The 12,047-nt window shown below is 37.8% G+C and overlaps 1 protein-coding gene across 2 annotated transcripts in view; it reads left to right on the top strand.

Moving 5' to 3' along the window:
- The window catches only part of USP32 (ubiquitin specific peptidase 32), a 242,486-nt gene that overhangs the window by 213,649 nt on the left and 16,790 nt on the right, over positions 1 to 12,047 (top strand). For both annotated transcript variants that reach the window (XM_047080906.1, XM_047080905.1), the window contains exons 26-28: positions 363 to 574; positions 7,577 to 7,761; positions 11,890 to 11,976. In XM_047080906.1, the coding sequence (XP_046936862.1) occupies positions 363 to 574; positions 7,577 to 7,761; positions 11,890 to 11,976 (484 nt within the window). The remainder of the gene's footprint in view (positions 1 to 362; positions 575 to 7,576; positions 7,762 to 11,889; positions 11,977 to 12,047) is intronic.

Here is a 12,047-nt window from a genome sequence, read left to right as displayed (position 1 = left end):
AATATCATTTAGGTTGAACAGGTATGATGCTGATAAAGATTCTTACAAAAATTTTACTTCTACTTTTCAGAAAACTAAAAGAAAACCAACTTTTTTTTTTTTTTTTTACTTATACTTCCAAGCAGTTACTTCCAGCAGTTATTCTTGCTTTGTCATTTCATCTTAAGTGTGAGTTATAGAAGTAAAATCTGAAATTAAAATCTTCCAGTCAGTCCAGAATTATTATTTGAACTATGATTTCTCCCTGTCCTTTGCTAAAAGAGACTCTACTACAGTGGTCTTGGTCCCCACATTATTTGAGAAAAGAGCAAAGATGAAAACACCACAAGCTTATGATGCTGTACTTATCTATGAATTTGTAGATTTCTCCTCTTCCCCATCTACAAATGGAATGTTGACCCTAACAACCAATGGAGACTTGCCCCGACCAATGTTTATACCCAATGGAATGCCAAACACTGTTGTGCCATGTGGAACTGAGAAGAACTTCACAAATGGAATGGTGAATGGTCATATGCCATCTCTTCCTGACAATTCCTTTACAGGCTACATCATTGCAGTCCACCGAAAAATGGTTAGTTTAAATTAGGCAACTTACTGCTCATCTTAACCAATGTCATTTGTGAAACATAGCCACTTTCTGTCTTTGAAGCCTCTTCATTGTGTTCACTTTCAGGGTGTTATTGTAAGTGATCAGAGCCAGGATTTAGTATCACACATGCTGGCCATTGTATGAAATACCATTCCTCAGTGGCATCTGGGTGGCTCAGTCGTTTAAGTGTCTGACTCAGCTCAGGTCATGATATCACAATTTGTGGGTTCAAGCCTGTGTCAGCTCTGTGCTGATGGCTCAGAGCCTGGAGCCTGGTTTAGATTCTGTGTCTCCCTCTCTCTCTGCTCCTCCCCCACTTATTCTCTCTCTCTCTCTCTCTCTCTCTCTCTCTCTCTCTCACACACACACACACACACACACACACGCACACACACACAAAATGAATAAACATTTTTTAAAAATTTGAAGTGTCGGGGCGCCTGGGTGGCGCAGTCGGTTAAGCGTCCGACTTCAGCCAGGTCACGATCTCGCGGTCCGTGAGTTCGAGCCCCGTGTCGGGCTCTGGGCTGATGGCTCGGAGCCTGGAGCCTGTTTCCGATTCTGTGTCTCCCTCTCTCTCTGCCCCTCCCCCGTTCATGCTCTGTCTCTCTCTGTCCCCAAAATAAATAAACGTTGAAAAAAAAAAAAATTTGAAGTGTCATTCCTCACTCATATTAAGCAACAACAGGATGGCTGCTACATCCAAATACTACTCCCTTTTTAAAAGTTTGTGTCTCCCATATTTTCATGTAGGCATGTACATCTTCTCTGCCATGTAAGCATGGATGTATTTGGAGGTTGGTTGGTTGGTTGGTTTTTTTGGAGAGAAACAGGAACGTTCTTGGGTAAAAACAAGTTGTTTCCTAGGACTGCTGTAACAAATTAGCACAAATTTCATGGCTTAAAACAACAGAAATTTATTCTTTCATAGTTCTATAGGTATCTCAAGACATCTGAAATCACCAGGGCTGAGCTCCCTCCAAAGGCTTTAGGGGAGAATCCTTCCTTGCCTCTTCCAACTTCCATAGGCATTTCTTATCTCATAACTCCAATCTCTGCCTCCATCTTTACATGATCTTCTGCTTCTCCCTCTGCTGTTCACTAGTGAGATTTACTGATAGCACTTGTCATTAGATTTAAGTACCTAGAAATAAACTGCAACAGATACACAAGGTATCTATATGGAAAGCAATAAAAATATTGATAAAAATTAAAGAAGACTCAAATATTTGAGGGAAATAGACCATGTTCATGGATTAGAAGACCAGATATTTCAAAGATCTGAGTTCTTCACAAACTCATCTACGGATTCAGTGCACAATCCCAATATAAATGCTTACTATGTGTATGTATGCTCGTGTATGTAAACTTGATAAGCTGATGCTAAAATGTGGAAGCAGAGGGGCACCTGGCTAGCTCATTCAGTAGAGTATGGGACTCTTGATCTTGAGGTCATAAGTTCAAGCCCTATGTTGGGCACAGAGCTTACTTAAAAAGTAAAAAAATTATTCTCTCTCTCTGCCCCTCCTGTGCTCTATCAAAATAAAGAAACTTAAACAAACAGGGGGCGGGGGCAGTGGGTGGCTCAGTTGGTTAAGCGTCTGACTCTTGGTTTCGGCTCAGGTCATGATCTCATGGTTTGTGGGTTCGAGCCCTGCATCGGGCTCTGTGCTGACAGCACGGAGCCTGTCTGGGATTCTCTCTTTCCTTCTCTCTCTGCCCCTCCTCTGCTCTCTCTGTCTCTCAAACTAAATTAAAAAAAATTTTTTTTTCAACATTTATTTATTTATTTGGGACAGAGAGAGACAGAGCATGAATGGGGGAGGGGCAGAGAGAGAGGGAGACACAGAATCGGAAACAGGCTCCAGGCTCTGAGCCATCAGCCCAGAGCCTGACGCGGGGCTCGAACTCCCAGACCGCGAGATCGTGACCTGGCTGAAGTCGGACGCTTAACCGACTGCGCCACCCAGGCGCCCCTAAAAAAAATTTTTTTTAATAAAAAAAGTAAAAAAAAAATTTAAAAAAAAATGTGGAAATACAAAGCACTGGAATAACCAAGACACTCTTGAAGAAGAGTAAAGCATGACGAATTGAGCTACAAGATATTACAATTATTTTATAACACTTAAGTACTTAAGACATTGTGATATTGGTATGAGAAAAGACAAGTAGTTAACAGTGGTTTAGAATAGAGATCCCAGAGACAGATTCACAAATGTATGAACATTTGAGTTATAACAAAGATAGCATTGCAGAGCAGTGAGAGAAAGACAATTTTCTTGGTAAATGGTGCTGAGATAATTGAATAGCCATATGAAACTTGACACCTACCTCTTACCACATAATGTTCAATTCCAGGTGGACTACAGAACTAAATATGAAAGCAAAAAAATAAAACAGCTCCTAGAAGATAATAGGTGAATACATTCATGACCTTGATGTAGGAAAAGACTACTTAAATAGGACACAAAAAGCACTAACCATAAAGGAAAAGATTAATAAATTGGACATCATTAAAATTAAGAACTTTAGTTCCATCAAAAGATGCCATTGCATAGAAAGGCAAGTCTTGGAGTCAAAGATGTCTGCCACTCCTATAACCACAAAAAGACTCAATCTAGAAAATATAAAGAACTCATATAAATCATTAAAAAACAATTCACGGCGCTGGGTGGCTCAGTCAGTTGGGTATCTGACTCTTGATTTTGGCTCAGGTCATGATCCCAGGGTTGTGGGATTGAGCCCCACAGTTGAGCCTCAGCTCTGTGCTGAGTGTGAGCCTGCTAAAGATTCTCTCTCCTTCTGCCCCTCTTCCCTGCTTATTCTGTCTCTCCCTTTCTCAAATAAAAAAATTTTTTGAATAAAAAATGGTTAATTTTAAATAAGCACTTCACAGAAAGGATATACAAATAGCCAGTAACCATATGAAAAAGTGATCAGCCAGACTACTAACCAGGGAAATACAAATTAAAGCTCCATTAGCATATCACCGCACACCCACCAGAGCAGCTTAAACTGATTAACAGTGATGATGAGGATATTTGAGCAACAGGAACTCTCATACACTGCTAATAAGAGTATAAGTTAATACAGCTCTTTTGGAAAGTAGTTTTCTAGTTAAAGGTAAGCAATTCTCCTTTTTAAGCATCTACCAAACAGACGTGTGTATCAGGAGATATGTACAAGAATATTCATTCAGCAGCATTAGCATTAGCAGCATTATCTGTAATCGCCCAAAGCTGAAAACAAAAAATAAAAACATTAAATGTCCATTAGTAGTAGAAAAAGGATAAGGAAGTTGAGACATTCATATGATAGAATATTCTACAGCAATGAAAATGAATGAATTTAGAGTTGTACCCAACATAAATGAATTTCATAAACCTAATGTGGAAAAGAAGCCAGACACAAAAGAAATATAAAATATATGATTCTTTTTATAAATAAAAACTTTAAAAACAGGGAAAATGAAATTTACTGTTTTTATGCATAGCCTATGAAACTATAAAGAAAAAGCAAGGAAGTGATTACCATAAAATTAGAAAAACTGAACTTTTGAAGGAAGGAAGAAATTGTGATTGGGAGGAAGCAGAGGGAGGCTTTTGGAGTGCTAGCTGTATTCTGTCTTTGACTAGTGATTATACAGCTACTTGCTTTGTGATAATTCTTTAAAATATACTTGTCTACCCTTTTGAATTAATAACTCATGACTTAAAGTGAGCACCTGACAACGTAGATGACATTCTATGGGCCACGTTCTAGACAGGATTGTATGGGATTATATGAGTGGATAGAGAATTAAGGCATCCATTTGTACTTGGTATTGGCTTTAAGTACAGCTCCAACTACTCCCATCAGCATTTCCCTATGTCTCTCTCTCTCTTTTTTTTAACCAAGTATTATCAGATCATAAATTAAGAATTCTCATGTACTTTTTAAAAAGTCTTGGAAAACCACTCTCTTGAATTTTCATGAATATGTTTTATAGAGCACTTGGTAAGTGCTAAAGCATTATATACAGTTTTTTGTAATTATTAGACCATAAAGCCACATTGTCAACTCTTAATTTTCACCTTTTAACCAGTTACCGATTTCCAGTTTCTTTCATGATCTAGACAGGTGCTTTAGGAATACCTAAAATTGATTTTACCATCTGTCTGTCTCAAGTCAAGTCCCTTTTCCTATTATTTCTGTGAAAGGCAACACCATTCTTCCATGCTAAAAGCTAAAGGCTGAGAGTATCCTTAGATTTTTTTCTCCCCTTTTCTTCTAAAACCCTATATTCAGTATATCACTATGCCCTTTAATTTCTTCTTCTTTTTTTTTTTTAAACAATGTATTTTTTGAGAGAAAGAGAGAGCACGAGTGGTGGAGTGGCAGAGAGAGAGGAGAAGAGAGGATCCTAAGTGGGCTCTGTGCTGACAGCAGAGCCTGATGTGGGGGCTTGAACTCACAAACCATGAGATCATGACCTGAGCTGAAGTCATACAGTCAACAAGCTGAGCCATCCAGGCAACCCTTAATTTCTTTTCTTTTTTTTTTTTAAGTTTATTTATTCTTTCATTTTTGAGAGAAAGAGCACAAGTTGGGGAGGGGCAGAGTGGAAGGGAGACACAGAATCCGAAGCAGGCTCCAGGCTCTGAGCTGTCAGTACAGAGCCCAACGCGGGGCTTGAACTCAACGAACTGTGAGATCATGACCTGAGCCGAAATCGGATGCTTAACCAACTGAGCCACCCAGGGGCCCCATCCCCTTAATATCTTATTTTAAAATACTACTTGAATTTACCATTTCTTCATTTTTATTGCCACCTTCTTTCAGACCTTTCTGATCTCATGATTGAATTACTTTGAAAGTAGTTTATTTTTTGTCTCCTCCTTTCTACAAGGTAAAAGATGAATTAAGAATGAGACAAGGCAACCTAGGCAAGAATATTCAGAAAATAGAGAAATGGGAAAACAGTATTGATGTGACAAATAAAGGAAAAGTCAATTTAAAGGAAAAAAGAAAGAAGTGGTTTACGTGGATCAGAGAAATCAAAAGAGTGAAAATTGAAGTTTCGCAATATAACCGAGTAAAGAAATGGAGCAAAACTCCTTTGAACAGTTGGGCCAAATGAGTTTTTCCAGCTGGGAGGAAAAGTTGTTAGGAGAGAGCAAAAGGAGGATTCCTGGTATAGGAAAGCTGGGAGTGTTATTCCCATGAGGAACTGAGTAGTATCTCCCAGTGGTACTGGGAGAAGTTACCTTCAAGACGATGAAAATTTTTTGTGGGTTTAGAAAAGAGCTACACTGAGGAATGAAGAGGTCATTGCTTTGATGATCTCATTTATTTAGTAAAATAAGTCATCTGCTGAGAGAGTGGAAGAACAGTAGAAGTTTAAGGAGAGAAGAATTAACCTATATTTTTAGATTTTTGTTTTATTGGTTGTTTGTTTTTTTTAGAGAGAGAGTGTGCACACAGGGGTGGGGGACAGAAGGAGAGGGAGAGAGAGAATCTTAAACAGGCTCCACATCCAGCACAGAGCCTGATGCAGGGCTTGATCTCATGACCACAAGATCACGACCTGAGCTGAAATCAAGAGTAAGATGCTCAACTGATTGAACTACCCATGTGCCCCTGTTTTTAGGTTTTTGAAAAATAGTTATTCTGAATTCTGTCCACGTATCAACTGTGAGTCTTATAAGAACATCAGCACATGAAATACAGTCTTAAATCATGTATTTAGCTAAGCTTAAATGAATAATGCAAGGGGTGCCTGGCTAGCTCAGTTGGTAGAGCATGCAACTCTTGATCTCATGGTTGTAAGTTTGAGCCCCATGTTGGGTGTAGAGATTACTTAAAAATAAGATCTTTAAAAAAAAAGGGTTTAATTTAAAAAATGAATAATGGCAAGATAAAATGCTTGAGAATCTGAAATAGAAGTATTTAAGAAACTAGCTAACCGTTGGTGAGTTTGTAAGTTGTTGATTTAGCTTCTCTAACTACTACACAAAGACCACACTTAAAGAATTAAATGTCCAAGTGCTCAGCAGTTTTTTGAGTAATCCTGAATTGCAGTCAACCTTTTATTATACTAAACTTTTGTTTTATTAAGCAGCCATTTCCAAGCTACTTCTGTGCAGTATCTCTATATTAAGGAATCTCCTTAACATACTAAAAGCAAATATTTTTAAAGTTTACTTTACTTTTATTCTATCACGTAATTAAAAAACAAAAAAGACTAAAGTCAGCTCAGCTACTTTTAGGAAGGTGCATAAGTTGTTATAACATTAAATGTCTGGGTTTCATATCTTCCCAACAGTTTAGGAATTGCTGCTCTAACAACAGCTGTCAACACCTTATTAGAAAATTGTGTTTTGAGGCAGTTTGGTTTACTGGCATCCTTTCTAGAGAAAGGATTTTAAGTGCTTTTAAAAACCTTGAGTTAGGGGCGCCTGGGTGGTGCAGTCGGTTAAGCATCCGACTTCAGCCAGGTCACGATCTCGCGGTCCGTGAGTTCAAGCGCCACGTCAGGCTCTGGGCTGATGGCTCAGAGCCTGGAGCCTGTTTCCGATTCTGTGTCTCCCTCTCTCTCTCTGCCCCTCCCCCGTTCATGCTCTGTCTCTCTCTGTCCCAAAAATAACAAATAAAAAACGTTGGAAAAAAAAAAATTTAAAAACCTTGAGTTAGGAAACTATTACTAGTTTTTACATGTGGTTCTGTGTGTGTGAGAAATATTTATCAGAGAAAACTTGTTTGAAAATACTAAATGCTGAAAAGTTTGATAGCAGTTCTAAAACTGGCAATACTTCAATCTTCAACCTTCCACTCTAAATAACCATATTCTCTATATTAATTAAACGTGGTTTTATAAATAAAGAGAAGTGTGGTAGGGACTACTTTGAAAATGATACTGTTGCCTGTTATTGGCTGCCTTAGAATGAAAGGGAGGAATCAAAGGCCTGTCTTCTCAGCCCTTTCTTCTCTTGTTTGTACATACAGATGAGGACAGAACTGTATTTCCTTTCATCTCAGAAGAATCGCCCCAGCCTCTTTGGAATGCCACTGATTGTTCCATGTACTGTGCATACCCGGAAGAAGGACCTGTATGATGCGGTCTGGATTCAGGTGTCTCGATTAGCCAGCCCACTCCCACCTCAGGAAGCCAGTAACCATGCTCAGGATTGGTGAGTTGAGAGGGGGATAAGCCTGGACAGGTGGTTTCCAAACTCAAGAAGAAGAATTTATATGAATTCTATGTAATATATAGGACACATTCCATGTTAAGTTAATCACTCTTTGAAGAGCCATCCAGAAAGCATATAATTCAACCATGTGGTTTGATCTATTGAGTAGGAGAGACTGTACAACTTCCTTTCATGACCTAGACATTCTAGTGTCTAATAATCCTTTCATTCTGTACTCTCTTACCTGAAGTCCCTCCTGCTAATGCTTTAAATGCTTCAGGTATTATCCTTGACTTCTGTTATTGCAAAACTAGGGAGTATAAATTCACCAGGGAGTTTGTATCCTCTCAACTTGCTGGAATGCAGAATGGAAACAGTCACGTACATTTCTATACATGAACTCTGAAAAATCCCCATACCATAACAAATGATTCAGTTGGATTGTTTCCATGCCTTGTTAGTTTAACATGGAGGGCCACCTGCATGGCTCAGTCTGTTAAGTGTCTGACTCTTGATTTTGGCTCAAGTCATAATCCCAGGATTGTGGATCAAGCCCCACCTCAGGCTCTTTGCTGAGTGTGGAGCTTGCTTAAGGTTCTCTCTCTCTCCTTCTGCCCCTCTCCCCTGTGCGCTATCTCTCTCTCTCTCTCCCTCAAATTAAAAAAAAAAAAAGTAATTTAAGAAAAAAGAATAAATCTTAAAGGAAAACTGCAAATAATAAGCAATTTAGTTGAGGAATGTCATGTTAAGTAAAAATGACAATAGGGCAAGATTAAATTTGAAGTGAAAGTGTGATTAAATTGAAGAACTTCCAGATGAGGACTTTTCCCTGGCTTGCTAATGAATTGGATATGGAGTATGAGGGAAAGAGGAACCCAAGTTTGGTTATCAGCCTGAGCAATTGTTTGTGAATGGTGGTAACATTTAATGTGAGGAAAACTGAGGAAGGAGTAGGTTTGAGCAAGAGATGACAGGAATCAAGTTAAATTCAACATGTATGTTATATTTTTAAGTGGGATATAGACTTCAGTGTCCTTTGTTGGAGATATAAAAATATAGGTGTCATCACAAATAGTTGGTATTTAAATCCCTGAGACCAGATGATAACGTTTAGAGAGTAAGAGATAGAGAAGACACCCCCCCAATGTAATTCCTGATGCATTCCAACATTTAGAGGTTGAAAAATGACAAAAAAGGAGATTGAGAAGAAGCAGCCAGTGACGAAAGAAGAAAATTAGGAGTGAGTGGTGTCCCAGAAGTGAAGAAGTGTTTAAAGGAAGAATGATCAGTTTCAAATGCTACAGAGAGCTTCAGTAAGAAGAGGCCTGGGAACTGACCACTGGACTTGATAAAATGGCAGTCTTTGGTGACCTTTGCAAAAGCTATTTTAGTGTAGATGGAATGGTATAGATGAAGGCATGGAGGTTAGAATAGATTAAAGAGAAAATAGTCCTACAGGCAATAAAAAAAATTAGAGTTAGTCTTTTAGAGATAACACAATGAAATATTTATGAATGAAAATGATAAAATGCCTCTGATTTCCTTCAAAATAACCTAGTGGGTCACAATAGCCAAGAGGTGGAAACAACCCAAATGTCCATCAGCAGACAAATGGATAAACTGTGGTATGTACATACAGTGGAGTATTTGTCAGCCATAAAAAGGAATGAAGTTCTGATACACACTACAACATGGTTGAACCTTGAAAACATTATACTAAGTGAAATAAGCCAGATACAAAAGGATAAATACTGTATGATTTCACTTTTATGAGACATTTTGAGTAGGTAAATTCATAGATATTAGATTAGAGGTTACTAGGGTTTGGGAGGAAAGGAGTATTATTATTGCTTAATGGTACAGAGTTTCTGTTTGGGAAGATGAAAAAATTCTGGAGATGGATGGTGGTGATGGTTGCACAGACAGCATTGTGAATGCCTTTAATGTCACTGAATTGTATACTTAAAAATGGTTAAATGGTACAGGTGCCTGGGTGGCTCATTTGCTTAAGCATCTGACTCTTGATCTCAGCTCAGGTCTTGATCTCATGGTTGTGAGTTCAATCCCCATGTTTGGCTCCACACTGTTCTTGAAGCCTACTTTTTAAAAAAAGTTGAATGGTAAATTTTATGTATATTTTCCCATTTTTTTTTAATGGAATGAAAGAATCTATAGAGCTAGGTTAAGGATATAGGTGAATTAAAAGTGGCTGAGGGTTGATGATGATTATAGTTGGGTGACCAATACATGGGGGTTCATTGTACAGTTCTCTATTTTTGTGAGTGTTAATGTCAATAAATTTGAATGTTTAGATTAGATGGACAAATTCCTGGAATCGAGGATCTATATAAAAGATGATTATTTTGAGCGACAGTGGATAAGGAGGAAAGTGAGGATTTGAGAGCAGTAATTAGAAATTTCTCTTTGGTCAAAGAATTGTTAGAGTAGTGATACTTGAATAAGCGATTTAAAAAGTTAGGAGGTAGCTATTGCAAAGTAGGATATTTGGAACTGAACGTTTTGGAGGTGGCAAAGTCCTTATCATGGTTTCATTACCTTTAGCAACCATGTAACAGCTACTACCAGTTGCCAAATGTGGTGTCTTGCATTGCTTCTTATTGGGGCAAGGATGAAGAAAAATACTTGTTTAAGTGGGAGAATCAAGGCTGTCTTGCAGTTAAAAGACATTACTCTAAAAATGTTAGGTAGCTTATAGCTTTGAGTAGTTAAGGCAGGGAAAAGGGTGCCTCACAGTGTACCACATCAGGATTCTGATTAAAGAACGCTTCTGGGGTGCCTGACTGGCTCGGTTGGAAAAACATGTGACTCTTGATCTCAGGGTGGTGAGTTTGAGCCCCACATTGGGTTTAGAGATTACTTAAACAAAACTTAAAAAAAAAAGGAAATATGTCAATATAAATATATATTTTATATATATATTATATATATTTATTTTATATATATATTTTATATATATTATATATATTTATTTTATATATATATTTTATATATATATTATATGTTATAATATATATATTATATATTATATATAGTCCGCTCTTCTAAAAACCATTATGATCTTTCGGCTTTCTGTGCTGTGGCAATGTTCTTGTCATGGAAAGGTGTAATTATTTTAGTTTAATGTGAATTAAATCTTGTGATAGAATTAGGGCTGAAGGATAATTGGTAGTTGATTTCATGATTAGCTTATTAGCTTATAAGGTTATTAGCTTATCTTAAAATTTTGTGTGGACCACATGGCCTCTCTTAGAGACATCTGGCAGTCTAGTCTGTCTACCTTCTGTAACAGGGATACAACATGGGAGCCCTCAGTGGGGTTGGTACAGGGCTGCTGCTAATGGGTTAAAATAACTAGCATTGAACTGTCAACCATGAGCATACTGCTCTGACAGATGCCCCTTCCTAGGGTTACTTAAAGAAAAAATGAAAAGGAGTTGAGACCTCAAATAGAAATGTTTTCTATGGGAATGCAAGTTGGTGCAGCCACTCTGGAAAACAGTATGGAGGTTTCTCAAAAAACTAAAAATAGAACTACCCTACAACCCAGCAGTTGCGCTGCTAGGCATTTATCCAAGGGATACAGGCGTGCTGTTTCGAAGGGACACATGCCCCCCACCATGTTTATAGCAGCACTATCAATAATAGCCAAAGTATGGAAAGAGCCCAAATGTCTATTGATGGATGAATGGATAAAGAAGATGTGGTTTATATGTATACACAACTGAGTATTACTCGGCAATCAAAAAGAATGAAATCTTGCCATTTGCAACTACATGAATGGAACTGGTCAATCAGAGAAAGACAAAAATCATATGACTTCACTCATATGAGGACTTTAAGAGACAAAACAGATGAACATAAAGGAAGGGAAACAAAAATAATATAAAAACAGGGAGGGGGACAAAACAGAAGAGACTCATAAATATGGAGAACAAACTGAGGATTGTGGGGGGGATGCGCTAAATGGGTAAAGGGGCACTAAGGAATCTACTTCTGAAATTGTTGCACTATATGCTAACTAATTTGGATGTAAATTTAAAAAAATAAAAAATCAAACAAATTTTAAAAAAATGTTTTTTATACTCTTTGGTTTATGTTCTGTTTCAGTGATGACAGTATGGGCTATCAGTATCCCTTCACTCTACGAGTTGTGCAGAAAGATGGGAACTCCTGTGCTTGGTGCCCATGGTATAGGTAAAGTAATCTTATGCAAAAGAAAAATTTTAGTAGCATTGCAGCTTCAGATATTATACCTTTTGCATAAG

This window comes from Lynx rufus, unplaced genomic scaffold, assembly GCF_022079265.1.
Source record: "Lynx rufus isolate CCGP_SWC_20201006 ecotype Redwood Valley unplaced genomic scaffold, mLynRuf1.p SCAF_18, whole genome shotgun sequence".
In the NCBI taxonomy this organism is placed as follows: Eukaryota; Metazoa; Chordata; class Mammalia; order Carnivora; family Felidae; genus Lynx; species Lynx rufus.
Note: the sequence above shows the minus strand (reverse complement) of the source record. Positions and strands in the feature narration are given on the sequence as shown.